Source organism: Neolamprologus brichardi, chromosome 1 (genome assembly GCF_056152115.1).
Source record: "Neolamprologus brichardi isolate AB-2024 chromosome 1, ASM5615211v1, whole genome shotgun sequence".
Lineage (NCBI taxonomy): Eukaryota > Metazoa > Chordata > Actinopteri > Cichliformes > Cichlidae > Neolamprologus > Neolamprologus brichardi.
Genome location: NC_142104.1, coordinates 19,465,889 through 19,485,793, shown reverse-complemented (window position 1 = coordinate 19,485,793; position 19,905 = coordinate 19,465,889). Strand labels below are relative to the sequence as shown.

Here is a 19,905-nt window from a genome sequence, read left to right as displayed (position 1 = left end):
CTTTTGTCATTCACTTTGCCACAATAACTAACAGCCAGCTGCACAAGTTGCTTTCAGACAGCTCGAACTAAACTCTTACTTTGAGTTCTTACATTTTCTCTGGTTTCGTCAACTGCTTTGTCTCTCACGGCCTTCAGTGCTGTTTTGCAGAAACTCGAGAGCTGATGTTTTTTTGTCAGCGCCATGTATGAATGTTATGCAATATCTGGAAATACATTCAGGAAAATAATACATTTGTGGGTGGACTGTGAAAAGGTCCAAGCATAGACGCAGTGTAGAAACAATACATTATATAACATACACAGCTGTCAAGTGATTGAAAAACCACTCTGTGAATCAATTCATTGTCATTTTTACTGAAGGCAACTTTACACGTGACTTGGAGCATTTGTGCGTGCGTGGACGCATATTGTTTATTACTTGTGGGTGCATGTGTGTATTTAGCAAAGGTAGAAAAGTCACCTGCCTCTAGCTGTCTGCAGCGTCCACACGGAGATTTGATTGCGATGCGCTGCTGCTGGATGAGCAGTTCTTTTGAACTTCCTCTTGCAGTTTTATGTATGTCTGTTTAAAAGCTGACAATACTACTAAAAGGATGAATCTCAGTGCAGAATGAATGGTTTCTGTTGAAAGACGGCCCCGTAAATGGCAAACACGCAGAGGAGGATGGCGAAAGGGGCACTATTGTGTTCACTGTTGACTCCAAAATTTTCATTTCATGTACTCTTCCTTGCTACAGCCCATCAGTTCATGCTCTGTCTGAAACATGCTTAAGGCCACCTTCCCTTTCGGTCAGCCCCTGTCCAAACAGAAAAGCAAGAGGATTGGGCTTCTGTTCTGAAAGCCAGATCTGTGTGCCTGAAATGGCCACTTTCAGGATGTCAACCCTCAATAACATCACAGAGCATCAAAGAGTAGAAAGAAAAATAAAACCGGTAATGTGCCCGAAGCCTGAGCTTCAGCTCACAGAGGTCACTTGCACATACGCTAACCACATTATTTTTACCACTGCAGTATAGAAAATAAAGAAAAAACACAAATACTGCATGCAGTTCAGCTTGCATAAAGAAGCGTCTTTCCGCCTCTCTTTTTCACATATTTCAGTGCATCCTGCTCTTTCTATCCTCATAATCTTCAGTAAGCAACTTAATCCTGAGCGGGGAGGCTGCTGTAATAACTAGTTGAACATTTGGCCACAAACAGTAGTATTGTGTTGGAAAACAATCTGAATTGCATATCTGTCTAAATCCTGGTCCAAAATCCACAAAGGCAGCAGAGAATTAGCAGATAGAAATGAGCGACACCTTATGGAGGCGGGTTTAACATGAAAATAATGCTATGCCTGTGTTTATAGACAAGAATTTAACTAAATCACTCAAAATCTACGCACGTCTCCACCTCAGGTTTTGAGCTTCCAGATCCCAGCATTTTCCCACAGCCTCTTTTCCCTACCTCTTTCTTTTATGGTCTCGATTTCTAACTGAACTCAAAATAATCGAGTCCCAACGAAAAGCCCATCCCTTACATCAGCAGCTGGACTCTCTCCACTCCCCATCCCTACAAGCCGAGCCTACTCCCTCCTCACCAGTCTAAGCCAATGAGTTTCGGCGGAGAAAACAAAAATCAAGCAGTGTGTTATGGGAGCGGATTAAACAAGTGTGCTAAAGAAGAGAAACAGCTTCAGGTAGGAAGTGAGTCTCCCGCTTAACCCGACTGTAAGCGCAGTTTATCGGTTTGGTGAAGTGCCGCTGAGTTTTTGATCAGCTGCAAATAGTCTCGGAAGTGAGTCAGATGAGCCAGCGATAAATGAGGCTGTGAAAGTAGACTGTTCGCTCCACGCGTTAACTCTTATTTAACTGTTGCTGTTATTTTGCCCTCCTGAGCCTTGACCGGTGTTGGGTTTTGAAGCTTGCAGATGAGCGGTGGCGTTTATTCACCGGGATAAAGTGTGAAGTAGCCGTTTAGCCGCGTTTGGGCAGCCTTCCGCCTTACGTGTAAATTTCACCGGTGGGTTGAGTAGAAGTTTGATTCATAACACGCGCTCGGTCGTATCTGGGAGCCTTTGATGCTGGCTCTGTTTTGAGCTTTCTGGAGTTCAGATTCATGCTTTGAGATAACATGTGGTTTCACAACTGGCTGAGAAAGACGCGTACGGGCGCTGTCCTCGGTGCTGAAAGCCAAGCGCCGAGTGCGCTGCACTTCTTCGTTTGAATTATAAGGATGTCACATTTACAGGGATATTAGAGGAAATTACAGCCCCACCTTTAAAGCATTTAGGGGGGTTATTAGTTGTGCGAAACCGCCGTGCTCAAGGACACTTAAGCAGGGCGTATGCTGCCCACATTAAACACATCAAAGTCCTTTCTTTGACTACTACCTGCTAAACCCATTGCCTTTTTGGATCCATGATTCTTTCCATCTACTTTCACTTATTTGCTTGTTGTTTATTAGGAGGAAATGCACTTTAAATCCTTTAAACGCATCAGCCATCTCATATTCAGTTCTTGAAACAGGATAAAATAGTGAAAATACAGGGAAATCTTGATACAGGTGGGCTCTCCCCCCCCTTTAAATATTGTAATAAAGCTCGTTAGAATAAGAGGTGGCACTCAGCTTGATCATCTTAAACGAATTTTTGCAGGAATATGAACTAGACTCCTAAAGGCACAACCCTGCCATCTTCATGCCCTCTCTGTCGCTGTTACCAAGGTGAGATGATAACCCTCAGGAGGGGGGACAGCTCTGACAGGCAGCAATAACAGCTTGAGTTTGCTTTGGTCCCCTGACACTCAGCAAGAATCTCTGTTTTTCTTTTTTTGACAGCTGTACCAAGTCAAAAGGGCCCGTCTCCTGTGAGAGTGCCACGTCTTTACCGAGATCCCTCAACCTATCACTGGATTTTTCCATCCCTCAGAGCTACACCACAGCCTCTCCTCGCACTGCTTCGCTGGTTGGCAGATCTCTCTTGCCCTGAGCCAGGATGAATGATGTTCTGGAGGCCACCTCCCCTGCAACCAGCCTCAGCGGTCCAGCTACCTGTGTCACCAAAGTCGAGCTGCGCGTGTCTTGCAAAGCTCTGCTGGACCGAGACACTCTGAATAAGTCTGACCCCTGCGTCATACTCATGGTACAGAACGATGGACAGTGGATAGAGGTGAGACCTCATTTTATTCTTCAGTACTGGCACATGTACAGGTGAGCCTCTGGGAGGGAAAAGTGTGACTAATATCTCCTTACTTAGCAGTCCACCTTCATTTATTAATCTCCCCGCCTGAGTCATTACCTGCATTATTTCAAGAATTGAAGTCTTGACTCACACATCAAGAGAGCTGAAATATTCAAATGCAGGCTCTTGAGGTGATTTAAATAACGTGTTTTCTTAATGTTATTAATGTTAATTGCACAGGGAAATACAGAGGAGACTTGCTCTCTTCCCTCCTTGTATCACAAACCTAAGATTAAAGATTGGTCATGTGTGAAATGTTGTAGATTGGGAGTGATATTGCTCTCTCTGTCTCTCTCCAGTCGTCACAAAATCTGTGTAGTCATACATGATCGACCAGGGAGATAAATCTGTTAATGGTTTGGTGAACTTGCAGCTGTTTTATTTTTTTTTCCTTTCTTTTTATTTATTTATTTATTTATTTTTCTTTGCTCTTTTGGAAAAGAGCATGGCTTACACAACAGATGCCTGATTCAGAATTGAAAATGTCAGATGGAGTATACATTTGCAGTCATCACTGTCTGTCTCCACAATTAAAACAACTCGCACACAAATTGTGTTCGCTGCCCTGTAGGATTCACATTATGTGCAGTATAATTCACTTGTCTACATGGGTAAACAGTGGGTTGGTAATTTGCAGCATGATGAGATGTGTTCCAGCTGAAAATGTTTACTTTCTTGGTTTGGTCCCAAGCTGATCTGAAGTGTAGGCAGCGGCTCTCTCATTTCCCTGTTAATTAAGTCATTTAGTTCGTGAGGGAGAGCCAAAAGGCAGGTTTCCGTTAAGTAGAGGATGTGTTAATGTGTGGCAGAGGATATCTAATTATATAGATTTTTTTCCCCTGCAACCCTTCATCTAGAAAAAGGCTCTGTTTTCAGGGAAATGGGAGATGATTAACCCTGACAGATTCCGGCCACATGGGAGTCATTTGTTGGAGGTGCGCACATTAATGTTTGGGCTATATGAATGTGGAAACCTCGAGATGCTATTTTTAGGTGGGGACGATAAAAACTTGCTTTGAAGTTGTCTTGGATTTAATTTGATGGGTGGGTGTTACATGAGATGACTAACCTGGGTTCAATGTGCATGAATTTATGAGTGGCTATTTTTAGCTGCACTAACTGAAGCATATGCTTGACAAAAAAATCAAATAACAGCGCCATCACTACAGCTATATCTATCTATCTATCTATCTATCTATCTATCTATCTATCTATCTATCTATCTATCTATCTATCTATCTATCTATCTATCTATCTATCCATCCACCCAAGTCTTGACAATCATAACAGTATTCACCAGTTGTCCAATGCTCTGCTGTCAAATCCCTCAGTTCTGGGCGGCACCATCCCGTCTGCAAATTGTTTACTTACGTCAACAACTGAGTAAGAAGCAGAGCCCACTCATATCGCCACCATATCACGCTCTTCCTATCATCTAAGCTCATGCTGCGTGGCCCCAGTGGCTTTTTAAACTGCACATATTTCCACTATTACCTTTTTTCACCACCTGCTCACGGGGCAAATTAGGAGGCAGGTTGAAGATCACATGACATGTGCTGCTTTCGCAGATTTGTCCTCTTCTTACGTAAACTGGACCCTGTACGCTTCTCTGAAAACTAGTTATTCCCAAAACTCGATCTCTAATTTAAGCTGCATGTATTTGTTATGATAAAGCAGCCTAAATAATGCACTGATTATAGAAATGCATTTCCCATATCAGGAATCTCTTTATAGTTTCTGGCCCCACACCAAAAGCAAACAGGCGTCACACACAGACTAGCACAAACTACCCTATGTAGCTCTGATTAGCCTTTATCAACAAACAGACTCATCAGACTCATCCCAAATCTGTCCATCCAGATGGCACAAAGAGAGAAAGAATAGGCAAGAAAGGCCAGTAAAGAATAAATAGGAGTAAATGTGACAAAGGAGGCCAAGTCTGAGCTGGCAATTTTTTTTTCTTTGCATTGCTTGCTTTGAAACAATAAAGCAACACCTGCTTTTTATTATTGCCGTTAGCCAGACAGCTATTCTGGTTATTAATCTAGAAGTCTGATATATGTTTAGAAACAAGTACATCTTTTTTTCCCTTGAATTACTAACCTGGAGCTGAATTACAAAAATAGAGGAAAATAAGATAAAAACTGACAATTGATCAGTTATATTATATTTGTGCAAAAAGCAAGTAAATAAAATGGAAATGGTTGGCCTCATGTAATCCTCTGTCTACAGATAAAACCTCCACCCCTCAAAAATAACACAAAATGTTTACATTATTAATGTAAATGAATAAAGCAGAGTCGATTATTCACACTGAAAATGTGAGTATCAGAACAAACTCCAATGATTAGAGTGTACACAAGACAGGGAGTAACAGGTGGAATGTGACTTATTTAACCCTTTAAAGCTCAAAACATTAAATAATTACCAGAATTGTCTTGACAATTGATTTTTTAAATTAAATCTTCAGACAATTAAAACAACAATTTGCATATATGAGTTTTAATTTATATTATATTTGCTACATCCAGCATTTTTAAAAAATTACTGCTTAAAATTAACAATTAAAATAATTTAGAATACAATTAAAACATTGTGGAAACTCATATACACTGGGCGCTAACAGGTTATACAGTGACTCTGGTGTTTACATGCAAATGAAATGTGAAATGTCATCATGCAAAATTCAGCCTAAGAGAAGAACTTGCAAGTGTTTGTGTTAAAACTTCCTGCATTTACAGTGAGATTTGACCTGCCCAGGAGGCACGGCAGGGAAAAACAAAACAAATAAACATGCAATGAACACTTTGCTGTCCATAAAGTACATTAGAGCAAAGCTGCAGTTTGCGAGGGAACACAAAGGGCAAACACCGGGCTTTGTGAAAGACTATGCTCTAGACAGACATGTTTGGCAAAGACCAAACACAGCTTTTCAGAAAAAGAACATCATACCAACTATGGTGGAAGTGTTATATCGTGGGGCTGCCCCGGTGCCTTAGGGAATGGGCAGCTTACAGTCATTGATTCAAGTAAAAATCCTGCATCATACCAAAAAGTGCTTGAAGATAACATGAGACCAAAAGCTGAAGTTGAACCAGAAGTGGACCTTTCAGCAGGATAATGATCCTAGACGCACCAACAAATCAATAAAGGAACGTCTCGGAAAGAAGGAATGGAGAAAGCGCAAGCAAGAAAACATCTTGCAGCTGAAGAAATTTTTTTCGAACATTGAAAAACTCTGATCTCAGACACTGATTCGCAACTGTGCAAAATACCCTAAGAGGTCATTTCTGCCAAAAGGGGCAATTATAGCTTCATTGCCCTACTTTCTTTCTTTCTTTCTTTCTTTCTTTCTTTCCTTCTTTCTTTCTTTCTTTCTTTCTTTCTTTCTTTCCTTCTTTCTTTCTTTCTTTCTTTCTTTCTTTCTTTCTTTCCTTCTTTCTTTCTTTCTTTCTTTCTTTCTTTCTTTCCTTCTTTCTTTCCTTCTTTCTTTCTTTCTTTCTTTCTTTCCTTCTTTCTTTCTTTCTTTCTTTCTTTCTTTCCTTCTTTCTTTCCTTCTTTCTTTCTTTCCTTCTTTCTTTCTTTCTTTCTTTCTTTCTTTCTTTCTTTCTTTCTTTCTTTGGCAGAAGAATGGCACGCCCATTGATGTTGAGGTTGAATACTACCTTTATCTCTAGGCACAATTTAACATTTTATGTGTGTCCAAATACCAAAAAAGCCTACAATTTTTCTTATTTGTTCACATAAAAAAGCACAAAACCCCCATCAGGACTATCGGGACTCCAGTTGAATTATTCGTGCATGGGTGTTTTAGGCCCATGCCCTTCTTTATCATGTAAAGTGGCACCAATAAAGATGCTTCCGAGTAGGTGGGAGGCTTTATGTGGTTTGGGTCTCCTTGGAGGGAGGGCTCAACTCAAGTTATTCTGAGTCATCCTTATTGTCCTACAATGAAACATTTCTATTCACAAATATGAGTGGGTTTCTTCCAGGTTGGTAACAACTCTGTTTACTGCGTGCGAGGATTCACTGAAAAGGATGACGAGGAAGTTTTATAACATTCACAATATTCTGTTCAATATCGTCGGTGTCCATTCAAATGTCTGAGAAATGCCACCAAGAATAACCTTAAATGTTGATGTATGAGTTTATTTGTGAAAGGCTTTGCAAGAGAAAGCAAATTCCTTCCCTCAGTGCTGACTGATGTCTTGTGCAGGCTTTTTAATGATTTCCCATAATGTTCCCCCATGAAGAAAGTGTCACGGCTTATGCACACCTTGTCATGATGAAGACAGTCCATCATTCACTGTGGCAAAGATTATGCTTTAATATAGCACGCAAGAGGAAAGCTTCAGTTCCAATTATGTTGACAGCATCGTTATTCTTTGGCATAATATTTATAAAAACCCTAAGTGGCTTCAAAAGGAAGAAAAATACCATTTTAAATGTATAAATATTATATTTTTCCACAGATCTTGGAAGACTGGCATCACTCTAAAAATCACAAAATGAAGAAATACCTTTCAAAAGACCAAGAAAATCGATTACAAGAAGCTGTTGGCTTGTGATCTGAGATATTTGCTTGATGTTTGTGCTTTGATTTGTAGATTAGATGTATAAGATGTTGTGCGTGATGCAGGAATCACGCTTTTTATTCCAGTTCAGTCCTTCAGCTTATAGACTCTCCCAAAGCGAGAGATGAGAAATGGGAAAACACTGTCAACCGTTTGTAAAGTAATCAAAAGCAAAGTGTGGACCTGCCCCGCTGACAATGAAGAAATGACTTTGGACTGTGTCGTAGACGAATGCCATTGAAGCCGCTACGTTTGGATGAGCACTTAAACCTTCCCCAGTCCTTCATTTGCTGCTGATAGATCAGCTCCATATAATGCACCTTGGTGGGTCGTTTCCCTTCTGGGTCATTCAGTATTTACACATTTAGCTTTAAGTCCCAAACATCGCTTATCCACGCACATTTGGTTAATCTTGGAAATTAGTGGCAGTTTTTTTTCCTGTGTATATTTATTGTTCTTGTTAAATTTACCAGTACTAAAGCGCTGTTGACTTCAAAATGCTCAATGATGATTTGTCCTTGTGACAAATTGGGCAGTGTGGAAATGTTCATGGAACTGTGTGAGAGCTAAATTCTACATCACGAACAGATGGGGCCCCAGAGAGATCAGCTTTTCCTTGTCAGGCAGTCAAAGACAAGCATGGATGTTTCCTCTAAGCTGAGATTAAATGTCAGAGCCCTCCAATCATCTCTCGTATCATCCTCATGACAAACATAATAACGTCTGCCCTTCTTTGAAAAAGAAGCTGGTTCTGTTTCTTACATGCGATGTAAAACGCTATAAGATACAATCTGTCAAAGGGGGGGGGGCTTCATTTCATACCAAATGTATACAGTCTGTCATAATTAGGAACATTAGATAAACTAGTGTTGACATTCAAAAGTTCATTCAGCATGTTCTCTCTCAGCTGGACAGGACAGAAGTGATCAAGAGCAACTTGCACCCAGTCTTTGGCAAGGTTTTCTCGCTGGATTACTACTTCGAGGAAGTTCAGAAACTGCGATTTGAGGTTTACGACATCCACGGCACTCACAGCATCGGAACCCGTGATGATGACTTTCTGGGAGGGGTGGAGTGCACTCTTGGCCAGGTAAGGAGATGCTGCTGTCTTACTAACCCATTTTTGCCAGCTGTAGCTCCAGATTTGTGGTCTAATAACTGGGATTTGTTTGTGTAAAAGCACTAAAACATGCCCCCTTTTGTCTTTATTGGTAAATGGTGTATATTTGCTGCACCGCTTGCAGTAAATGATTCATACTTATTAGTGATGCCAAAGGCTCAGATCTCTATATACTGCTGTTTGCTGCTGAGGGCTCAAGGCCAAACGTTTTGTTTATCTTGTTCTTTGCAGATAGTGGCCCAAAAGAAGATGGTGAAACCTCTGTTGCTCAAGTATGGGAAATATGCCGGCAAATCCACCATCACAGTAGGTTCCTGACATTGCGTGTGTAATGTTGCTGCTCTGATTTGAACACATAACACATTAGCCCTGTGTTGCTCCTTGGTATCACTGTAGCGGTGTAATTTTATTTTATAAGTCAGACATCTTTTCTATGGTAGTGTCATTCCCACTAAAGCGCACAGGGAAGCAAGAAAATCCATAAGAAATGATGAATGCACAAGAAATCATGTGTCAAATGTGGAAGAGAATAGCTCTTGGTTCATTATCCAGCATCTTATAGTTAACAAGCCAGTGGCGGTAGCACATCAAAACATGACAAGGTAATCACGCAACCCTCCACTCAGGTCGGGAAATACACAAAAGAATCTCATCTTCTCCTTTCTCTAATGAATTCATGGTGGACAAGCTGCTGCGAAGTCTGACAGCGTTATTATCACCGGGCTGGACTGTCACACACAGTACAGATGTTCCCGTGTTTGCTCGGTCTCCTGCATGTTTTTGGTGTGAGCAAAAGTACAAAGCGTGATTTAAATTCAGCCCCATCTTACACACACAGACAACAAACTTCACCTCCTTGGTTCTCTTCACTTACTGAATACAAGCAAAAAAAAAAAAGAATCACTCAGTCTTTTGCCAGATTTAGAATTTATTTAAAAAGCAAATGCATTATGAAGCTCTCGAGGGGAATGGTTAGGATTCTCACAAAGGAACAATCTGACCATTTCATCTGCACAAGCGCAGAGAATTCAGTGCACAAGCACAATGCTGAACCATTATCCGTAATGCTGTAGTGGCATTAAAAACATGCCTCTGTCGATTTATAATAGTGTAGCTCTTCATTATTCTTTACTTGCTACACGTAAAAAAAAAAAAGAAAAAACAGAAAATATTCTTACTGTAGCATATTATATGAGACACGATGGAGATAATGTAGGAGGTTTTTTTCTTTGCAAAAAAACATCCTAGATTTATAGAAACATATTTGTACTTCTACACCCCCATTGACATGATGCATTATCAAACCCATGGGACCAGGATTAGGTAACGCACCGGGTATTTGAGGTTATGTAATTACTAGTTAAATTCAAAGTCAGACCCTGTGGATCTCACCTCAGACAACGTTAAGATAAGTAAGAGAATGAACTGAGAAAGTATACTTTTGCCATATAGTTAGGTAGTGAGCTCAGTAGATCCACACCAAAAATGCCTGTTAGCATCTACTGTTTGCAGTGTGCCCATTAATGTGCAGACAGCTTGTTGCTGCTATACAGCCTGCTCTATTCTTTACCAAACAAATATATTTTCATTGCTTTTCATATGCAAAAGCATGAACCTGCTCCTTTCTGTGCTCACTGTATTGTTGCCTTATGTATAACAGGCAGCAAAAACCATATCTTCAAGTGTGAGACAGAAGCTGTTTTCCATCATGACTCCCAGAAAATGTGCAGGGAATCATGTTGGGGCAATGTCTGAAGTTGCCCTTTCCCACGTGAGTGCTACCCCATGCTGTCATGTGTCCTGCTTCCTGGAGGTGTGAATTCACCAGGCAATTAGTGCAATCTTCTTTTTGTGCACTCTTCTCACATATCTTCTGGACTTTTGAACAAACATACTTCTTAATGTTTATTAAAGGGCAGAGCAAGTGTGTTTCAGCTAAAAGCCTTCATCAGTGAAACTGGACTTAACAGTTGTAAAGACAGCTGGCTGGTAAAGGCTGCTTAATGTCGGATCCGACTACTTCAGACATTTAGGGTCTCAGGCTCAACTCTTTTGGGTGTGAAAATGTCTGTAGTTACAGGCAAATCCTCATTCTAACTTTAATACTATAATCCTTAAACAGCCATTAAAATAGATCACAATCTACTCACGGTATACTACTTAATCTGCTGCCCTGGCAAAGATGGAAAGAGCACACCTGCCTACACCTTTTACAAAGATTTTACATGCTAGTTGTTCTTGTCAGGACAAACTGGGTGATAAAAAAATAAAAAATAAAGCCTTTCCTTCCCCTTCATCACTGTCAAGCGTTGTCTAGCCCTGGGCATGCTCACTTTACAGCCACAGTTCTGGCAATTTGATGTAAGGTTGCTGCCAGTTTAATACAGAGAAGCAGAAAACAAAGCCTTGTGCTCTGTGAGGTGGACAGACAGCACAATGGGAGCAGCAGAAGGTGCACTGTGTTTCTTACAAGCTGAACTTTTTCCTCTAAACAAATGTGGAAAGTGGAAAAAATCTGATAACTAGCACAACTGTTCTGTTTTGTTGTGGTAACTTTTACATCTATAACAATGTAAATTCACAAGTTGAGGTGATAACCTGACACATTAGTAAGCTTCTAGCTAATGTGTCTCTCCACGCTCTGGTTTAATCCTACACCAAGTAAAAGCCACTCCAAGAAAAAATGCTAATGATCACAACGAGCTTCAACTATTTGTTTTTACAATAAAAACATAGAATTATGTGCATGTGCATGTGCACAGAAATATTACTGTTACAAGCAAGCAGGTAGACTGCAACCTGTAATTTGCATTTACCGTGTAATTTTTTTTTTACAAATGTAAGGTGTCATTTACAGAGTATAAAATATGTAGGCACTGTAGAACAATGTAGCAGCATTCGAAGGATTTCAAGTAAATAAGAAACAAATCAGTAAAGACTAGCTTTGGAGTATTCTGAAAGAAAGCAGAGATCATTTATACTACAAGCCAGTCATTTTATTATATTTTGCTTCCAGGGAGTCAGAGTTTCTTGTTAGTAGTCTTGAGGAATCATTTTCCAGGCTTTCTGAAGGTCTTTCACAATTTCTCTTTGGAGGCTGCTTTTCCACTGGTTTTTAGTTCAACCTAATTATTTTCAGAGGACTGTTTTTGTTTGTTGAGCCATAAACACTGACCTGAATCTTTCAAGTGCAAAAAAAGATTAACTCAAGGGATTAACCAATATTTTGTCTACACATAACAGACAGCTAAAAGAACCCAACCATTTTTAACTTGTAGCCTGTCCCAAAAACACATTTAGTCAAAGAAATGTTTCTATTTCTTTAACTTAATCAACTAAAAATGTCAAAGATAATAAAGTTTGACAGGCACAAAATAGTATTTTTGCACTAGTAAGGTCACTGCTCAGGTTAACACAGACAACTTGGCATATCTTGTAATCATCTGCAGTTTCTCCTTAAAAGATTTAAGGAAACTGGACATATGGGAGTCAAAATCAAAGGTTTTGGGTCTAAAAAAAAAAAAAGATCTACAGCAGATGAACCGAATCTGAAAGTCTGGTCCTTCCAAAGACCTGAGAGATGCATCTGGCCCTTCAGGTGATCCATCTGCTTTTCACTGAAGCTTCATCAGAAATGGTCTCTGTGGATCGGTGGCTGTCAAGAAGCCATTCTTAAAGAAGGGAAACAGGGAGAAAATGCTGAGATATGAAACTTGCACAAGAATTGGATTGAAAATCAGTGGCAAGAGATCTGATGGAGTAATGAATCCAAATTTAAATTTTTTCTTTCAAACCATTATCAGTATGTATGGAGAAGTTCAGGAGAGAGGTACAACAGTGAGTGTCTGCAGCCATCTTTAAAACACGGCGGAGGCTCTGTCATGGTTTGGGCTGCATTTCACTAGGTGGTGTTGATGGAAAAGTGCCGGCAGATTTGGATAGATTCTAGATTTCATCATGCAATACCATCCCAAACACACAACCAGTAAAGATGACAAAGGTAAATTATCAGTCAAGAATTTACTTCCCCAGAGCTCCACAGAAATTACTAAAGGAGTGTGCGATCACTGTGACAGAAAACAGAACAAAATGTATAAAGTAGAGCTTTGACTATCATTTAAGAAGCCCGGAGAACTATTCCTGAAGACTACTTAAAGGAATGAAAGGAAAGCTTGCCTAAGAAAGTTCAGACTACGTCAAAGGATAAGTGGTGCTCATACCAAATATCCACATCTGTTTGCACATGTTTCAATAAATGATGGCACTTCTCATTTTCCTAGCAAACAATAAAGAAATGAGGGGTGGCTCTGCACTCTTCTACAGTACTGTAGTTAAGCGATGACTAACTTTGAAGTATTTTTCTGATGTTTTTTCTTCTTGCATTTTTACTCACTCATTCTTCTTTTCACCTACTGGTTAAATGTTTTACAGGACTTCACTCTAAAATCACTTTCATTTGCAATAGAAAATCAGAACAGTACAAATACTCATTATAACTGATGATAGATATTTAAGTCACACAGGGGCATTTAAGTTTTACAAGAGTGGAATTTTATTTGCTGTGTAATTTGTGGATTTGTGTGTTTAACTTTGCATTGACGTGAACGTTTCTTTTATCCTTAGGAGAGTCTTTATGGATAGCATTTACATAGCTTTTAAAAATCTCTTTTCCAAAGAGCCTCGCTATGTGTCTGCCCGTTCCCACATTTATACACATTCACACAGTGATGACAGAGAGCTTTCATAAAATTACTCATCAGGAGGATTTTGAGCTTCGGTGTCTTGCTCAAGGACACTTTGAAATAAAAGCACGATTCACTCCAGTAGCTAATGCAATAAAAAAATGGAGCCACTAATTATTGGCGATAGTTTGTTATAAATGCTGACAAATGATACTGTATTGATATTCTGGAGCTTGAATCACAACAGTCATGTTTGCGAGCTTTAAGGTCGTGTTTTGGAAATATATATCACAGTCTTAAGTCACATCTCTTTTAACAGTAATAATGGAAATGCAAACACAAAAACATCACTGCCAAATTCTTTTTTCTTCTAGGTGCACGCTGAGGAAATTTCTGGCAACAACGGATATGTGGAACTCTCCTTCTGTGCCAAGAAGCTCGATGATAAGGTGAGAGGAGTACACGTTTTTGATTGAAACACCAACACAGTTGTTTTATTAGACGCGGTTTAGAAGCATTAGATGGTGAGTAATATGAGAATCCTCCTGTCATGATACTGTATAGGCTAAGAAATCCATCCACAGTAATTCAATGGCATTAAATGTATGCTCACAGAAGGGAATATTTTCTCACAAAAAATCATGCTGTTATATACAAATTATATTAGTATTCAGAATTATTTGTGTTATTAAATGTTGATCTACTTTAAAGCTGCATATCACTGACCTTAGCTTCTCCTGGACTCATGCTGTCAGACTTTGCTGAAGGCATGTTTCAATCAAAAAGAGAGCGGGAGTTTACATCCAGTTACAACTCTGATGATCTGTAGTCACACCATGTTCTCAGGAACGAGCCTCGGGACTCAAGACTCACAGGTTGCCCTTTGATTTCCAGCTCTATTTGGAAAAAAATTCAAATTTTCTACAGCATGTGCATTTACTTTTGGAATTCCACTCTGAATTTTACCGCCGCACTGACAGTGAAATTGAACCCGACTCCAACACATGGAGTACAAAATAATACAAATAAATCCTTGTTGTGAAGTCCATTTTCTCCTCCTTGTAATGGCTGCCCCAAGTCTCCAGTTTCTGTTGAAATGCTGGAGAAGCCACTCGAACCCAAATAAATTACTTTTAAGAAATGATGTGCAATCACTTGCCACTCGGATGCAAAAGTGTTCATTTGCTCTGAACAAACAATATAGACTGTGATTAGATACTGATTTTATATAGGAGCAAAGACAATTTAATTTTGGTTCCAAAAATAACCCATTCTATGTTAGCGAGGAGACACCTTTTGGAAGAACTGAACATCATTTATTGAGATACAGAAGTCAATTAATAACCTATTTGGTGATTAGACTCTGAGGAAACATCATAGAAAGTAGTCCCAGCAGTGATAGGACAGGAACCAATGGAGTCTGGATGCTGATGGTGGTGAAGACAAAGATGAAGACAGACATGCTTGGATGCAGCTCTGAGTGACCAGTGTGAGGTGGAGATGAAGAGATGGCGGATTGGGATGTAAAACTCATTTTACACCATGGGCCATGTAAAGCCCACTTTATCATTTACTTTGGTGTAGATAAGGGGAGATCTTTATCAGCAGAGAAGCTGCAAAACTTTTAAGAATACAGTTAAAAATCCCAAATTTACATCTTGCTTCACATTTTCCAGTGGGCCTGATTAGAGTCTTTATGGGGCTGATTCTAGCCCTGGGGCCTTATGTTTGACAACCCTTGACTAGACTCATGATGTTGACAGGATGGGAAAGGGGAGCACTCAGGAAAGCAGACAAAAGATCACAGATCTTTCTTGTTGAAGTTACATATAAGCTTATTTTTTTAGGATTGTGGGCATAACTTGGTTTGGATATAAGAGGCAAGCTGGTTGTAAGAAATTTTCCGTCATTTTCACTTCCGAAGTGAAAAACAAAACATGCCTCTGAACAGTGCTGGCATCTCTAAAAAAAAATTGCATTTCTTCCGTGTCCTCTGCTCAGACTGGGAGGAGATAATGTTGCAGATATTTGTGTTCAAGCTGCGGTAGGCAGGCTGTCGTTGACACCAAAAATCCATAGCAAGTTTTCAGCATATTGTAATTCAAGTGCTCAGAGACAGAACGAGAATGTAGACTTTGGTCGGTGCCAGCTGTCTTCGGAGCACATCAGGATAGTGTTGTTGTGGTGCAATAGGTTAAGTTCAAGGCTTTCACCTGAGAGATGTTTTTTTAAGTGATACTCATTAGGGATGCTTAATGTAGAGCTGCAGGAGAGGTGTTGTCTATTTTGAAATTGTGGTGTTTTTTATTAGATAGAGAAAAAAGAAAAGAAGTTACGATTGGAAACCTTCTTTATATTAATAAGGCAATTTTCCCATTCGTGAAACAGTAGATACCCCAATCAGCACAATGTATACATTTGACCATTTTCTTCACAACTGTAAAGGTTGCAAAGCAAATATTGGAAAGAAAACCCCAACAGTCAGATAAATGGCTTTGAGCAAGCACTTGGCAATGGTGGGGAGGAAGAGCTTCCTATTAGCAGGAAGAGACCAGGCTCAGGGATGGGCAGCTATGTACAGCTACCAGCTGGGATGACAGGAGAAAAACAGTGAACACAGAAAGGCAAGAACAAAAACTGTGGCAGAAGCAAACTTAGTATATTTATATTTATCAAGCTCACATACAGAGGTACATGTGGAGTCATGTCCCTAACCACATGGTCAATGAAAAATGTTTCATGTAATCCAACATATTGTAGGTTATGCAGGTACAACAAACAGATTCTGGGCATCCTCCAAAAGAACCTCATGAATGCCCTGATTTTTAAACTTCCATAAACTTATCACAGCTTATCAGTGTGGAGCACTTGAATAAATTGCACTGTTGAGACTCAATAAGAAAGCCAACAATCAGTATGGGTCAAGATGCTGTAACAAAGGTTTTTATTTCAAGCTGGGTTACTACAGCTCGTATAATCAATCCTATAAAAAAAAGCAAACATCAGAAGTTAAGGAGTCTCGCCATGTTGGTGTGGCAATCAGCAAACTGATACGCTGGGAGTGTACTTGGACTGAATGACCCACACTCCACTCAAAGTAAACCCACAACTTCTAGCATAAAATACCCAAAGTAATACCAGTACCACTATAAACATAAAATATTAACAGAAAACAATAACCTCCCACAGTAGGAGCCACAGCACTAAATACAAATAGAAGCTGTTTATTAGCACTGCGCTAGAGTTTACCGAAAACAAGAAATAAAATGATGTAAAGTGAACCCTTGTTGGGCAACCTTCACTGCACCTTGAGACTGCCACTGGTCCAGGATTGTGATGAAAGTTAAAAAAAACGAAACTACTTATATACTAATTATTATTACATTCACGCCCCAGCACCACAGGTTGCACATACATCCCTACGGTAAAATAATCCCAGCTGAAACGAGCTAATAAAGGTAAAACAGCAGGAATAAAACTAACCCACCTAATGAGCCTCTCAAGGGGTCAGGTGCTCTCACCTTGGGCCCCTGAATTGTGCCTGGGTCTTAGTGCCTTCCTGCTACAAGTGACAGGATGTCTTCTTAAGTAGTTTTTTAACAAAATAAATTAGCTGTGACAGGCAGCTTGCATATAGCAAATTATCTAACAAGGACAACAGATGATGACTGAAGCATGACTCTTTCTAATGAGCTGCTCATCAGTTGCATCCCCTCAACCTGCTGTAAATACTGAATGTCAGCCTGTTCACGTTGCTGAGCAGAAGGATTAATTAGGAGGCATGATAGATGGTGGTAACTGCTAATGATAAACATTACAGTTATTGTAAACCTGAAATTGAATTTTGACATGTTTGCCTCATGAGTCCATGCTACTGATGCCACTGGCTAGTGGTTGTCATGGCAACAAAGTAAGGATCTTACAGCTCTTTTTTTTTTTTTGTTGCTCCTATCCCTCAGGAGATGTATCTGGCTAATGTAGCGGGAAATGCATCTTTAACCGTCTCATTCGCTGTACACAAAACTCCCCCTCACCCACCCAGCCGACACAGGCACACAGAACGACACAGACACGCAGACGCACACACAGTAATTATTTGTTTTCCTCCCAGAAGAATCAATTGACCTCAATAATCAGTGTTGCCTCTGCTCTCAGACGCCTGAACTTGAGACTCAGGGGATGATTCAAGGCTACCACAAATAACTATAAAAGATGCAAAATGTTCCACGTGTTTTCAGTTAATTGGGGCATTTACTAACAAATGGACACAAACACTAGTGAGTTGATCTGAATTCATCGTGTTCATTACAGCCGATCGCCGGGGCTGTTTAAAATGCACTTTACGCAAGTTGCAACACGCAAAGGAAAGCGCAAATGCTTTGCTAATGAACTTCAGCCATAGCATGTACAAGCTATTTGCTGAAGGAAAATGTCAAAACCTGAGTGAAAAATCTATGGCATGACTTAGAAGCTTATAAAAGATCAACCCTTTCCTCAATGATGTCTTATTCAAAAATTCCACCACGCTGCGTCTTCCTGACCTTTAATCATGCAGACAGTTACCTGACAATTATTCCTCCTGCAATCAGCAAACGATGAATTGGTGTCTGCAGACATTTGTACAAATCACCTGGACAAATACTAAAAGTATACTGAGATATCACAAGCACCCAAGCCCGGGTGGAAATCGTCACAGCTTCATTGTAAACGCTAGCAAACGCTTGAAGAGACTGCAAATTGAATTAAACCAAATCCTTTCTGTTAAATGTGATATTTCATCTTTTGATCTAACAGACATTGACCTCTGCGAGAGTCCATGAATGAATTAAGCTAAAAAAGAAAACTAGAGAAATACTAGTTTTATAGACTTTTCCTTTTCTGATTTACAGCAAGTAAAGGAAGAAGAATCTTTCCTGAAACTGGTTGTTTCTCACCTCCAGATCTAGTGGGTTAGTCAGTTTTGTCTTCTCTGTTTCTGCAGGATCTCTTCAGCAAGTCGGACCCATTTTTGGAAATCTATCGAATCAATGACGATGAAACCGAGCAGCTTGTTTACAGAACTGAGGTAACCTTACCACATTCCCACCTCGGTTTCATCGACAGCTTTTAATGTGTTTCTAACACTTTACTTCTGTTGTTATTGTACTTGTTCTCTAACAGGTGATTAAAAACAACCTGAATCCAGTGTGGGAGCCCTTCAAAGTGTCACTCATGTCCCTGTGCAGCTGCGATGAAGACCGGAAGCTCAAGGTAGGGAACGTTTTAGAACTGTGACTGCAAAAATCACAGTCAGTGAGTCAGAAACTGCATGACCAGCGTGATTCAGCTGGGGTCAGCAAACAGGGCAGAACACTGAAAATACATCACTTTGATTTGTATATGGATTTTCTGTGAGTATACCTGGGATATATGAATGAGTTGTTGCATGTCAAAAGTAGTAAACAATGTCTGTATTTGTGTGTGCGCCACAGTGCCTAGTGTGGGATCATGACTCCAGGGGGAAGCACGACTTCATTGGCGAATTCTACGCCACTTTCAGGGAAATGCAGAAAATTTCCAGTGGAAATAAGGTCAGTGAATGGAGAGGTGGAGCAGAGGGGAGGAGAGGGGAGAGACAGCTGTGTAACAATTTTATCCTTTCCCAATGTGCCTCTGATTTTTCTCTGCTGAAATCCAGAACACATGGAAGGAAAAAACAATGTCAGGCTGCTTTGATATGTTCAAAATGCCACAAGTTGTTGCTTTTGTTCTTTGTCTTTCACTTGCTTTTGTTCAAGGTGTCGTGGGACTGTATGAATCCTAAGTACAAACAGAAGAAGAGAAACTATAAAAATTCAGGAGTTGTCATTCTCACTGACCTCAAGGTAGGAAACTCCTGCAGGAACATGCTTCAGAAGAGGCAACACACTAGAGAGAATCAGTCAGTGTTTCATTCTCTCAGTTTACAAAGCAGTATAGACACTGCTGCTGTTTTTGTTGCTGTTTTATAAAGGGAAGACTTTCCAGAGCATTTTTAGTCTCCACTACAATTTCAGCATACAGCACAACATTTTTTTTCTTACCTTTATAGCGAACAGATTTGTTGTGCTTTAATGACCTGGTGATATCATAACTTCTGCGGTTTTGCCTGAAAGATTTGTGTTTTTCTGCCTCGCAGCTTCACAGAGTCTACTCCTTCTTAGACTACATCATGGGAGGATGCCAAATTCACTTTACGGTAAATTAAACCGACTGTCTTTAATGACGCTTCGCTGTCACTGAATGCTGTTAACTGCAGCCTAGTTTCATGACTTACATATTGTG

At 40.0% G+C, this 19,905-nt stretch overlaps 1 protein-coding gene across 4 annotated transcripts in view; it reads left to right on the top strand.

Annotated features, from left to right (window-relative positions):
* Positions 1-1,575: 1,575 nt before the first annotated feature.
* Positions 1,576-19,905, top strand: part of cpne7 (copine VII) — a 37,862-nt gene continuing 19,532 nt past the window's right edge. Inside the window, exons 1-10 of one of the 4 annotated variants that reach the window (XM_006780128.2) lie at positions 1,576-1,684; positions 2,824-3,154; positions 8,708-8,890; positions 9,152-9,226; positions 13,977-14,051; positions 18,584-18,667; positions 18,763-18,852; positions 19,074-19,172; positions 19,380-19,466; positions 19,760-19,819. In XM_006780128.2, coding sequence (XP_006780191.1) covers positions 2,981-3,154; positions 8,708-8,890; positions 9,152-9,226; positions 13,977-14,051; positions 18,584-18,667; positions 18,763-18,852; positions 19,074-19,172; positions 19,380-19,466; positions 19,760-19,819 — 927 coding nt within the window. In that variant the 5' untranslated portion in view covers positions 1,576-1,684; positions 2,824-2,980. Of the gene's footprint in view, positions 1,692-2,641; positions 2,710-2,823; positions 3,155-8,707; positions 8,891-9,151; positions 9,227-13,976; positions 14,052-18,583; positions 18,668-18,762; positions 18,853-19,073; positions 19,467-19,759; positions 19,820-19,905 lie in introns of all 4 variants that reach the window. The other 3 variants (XM_087839036.1, XM_087839032.1, XM_087839037.1) reach the window with 3 other exon arrangements.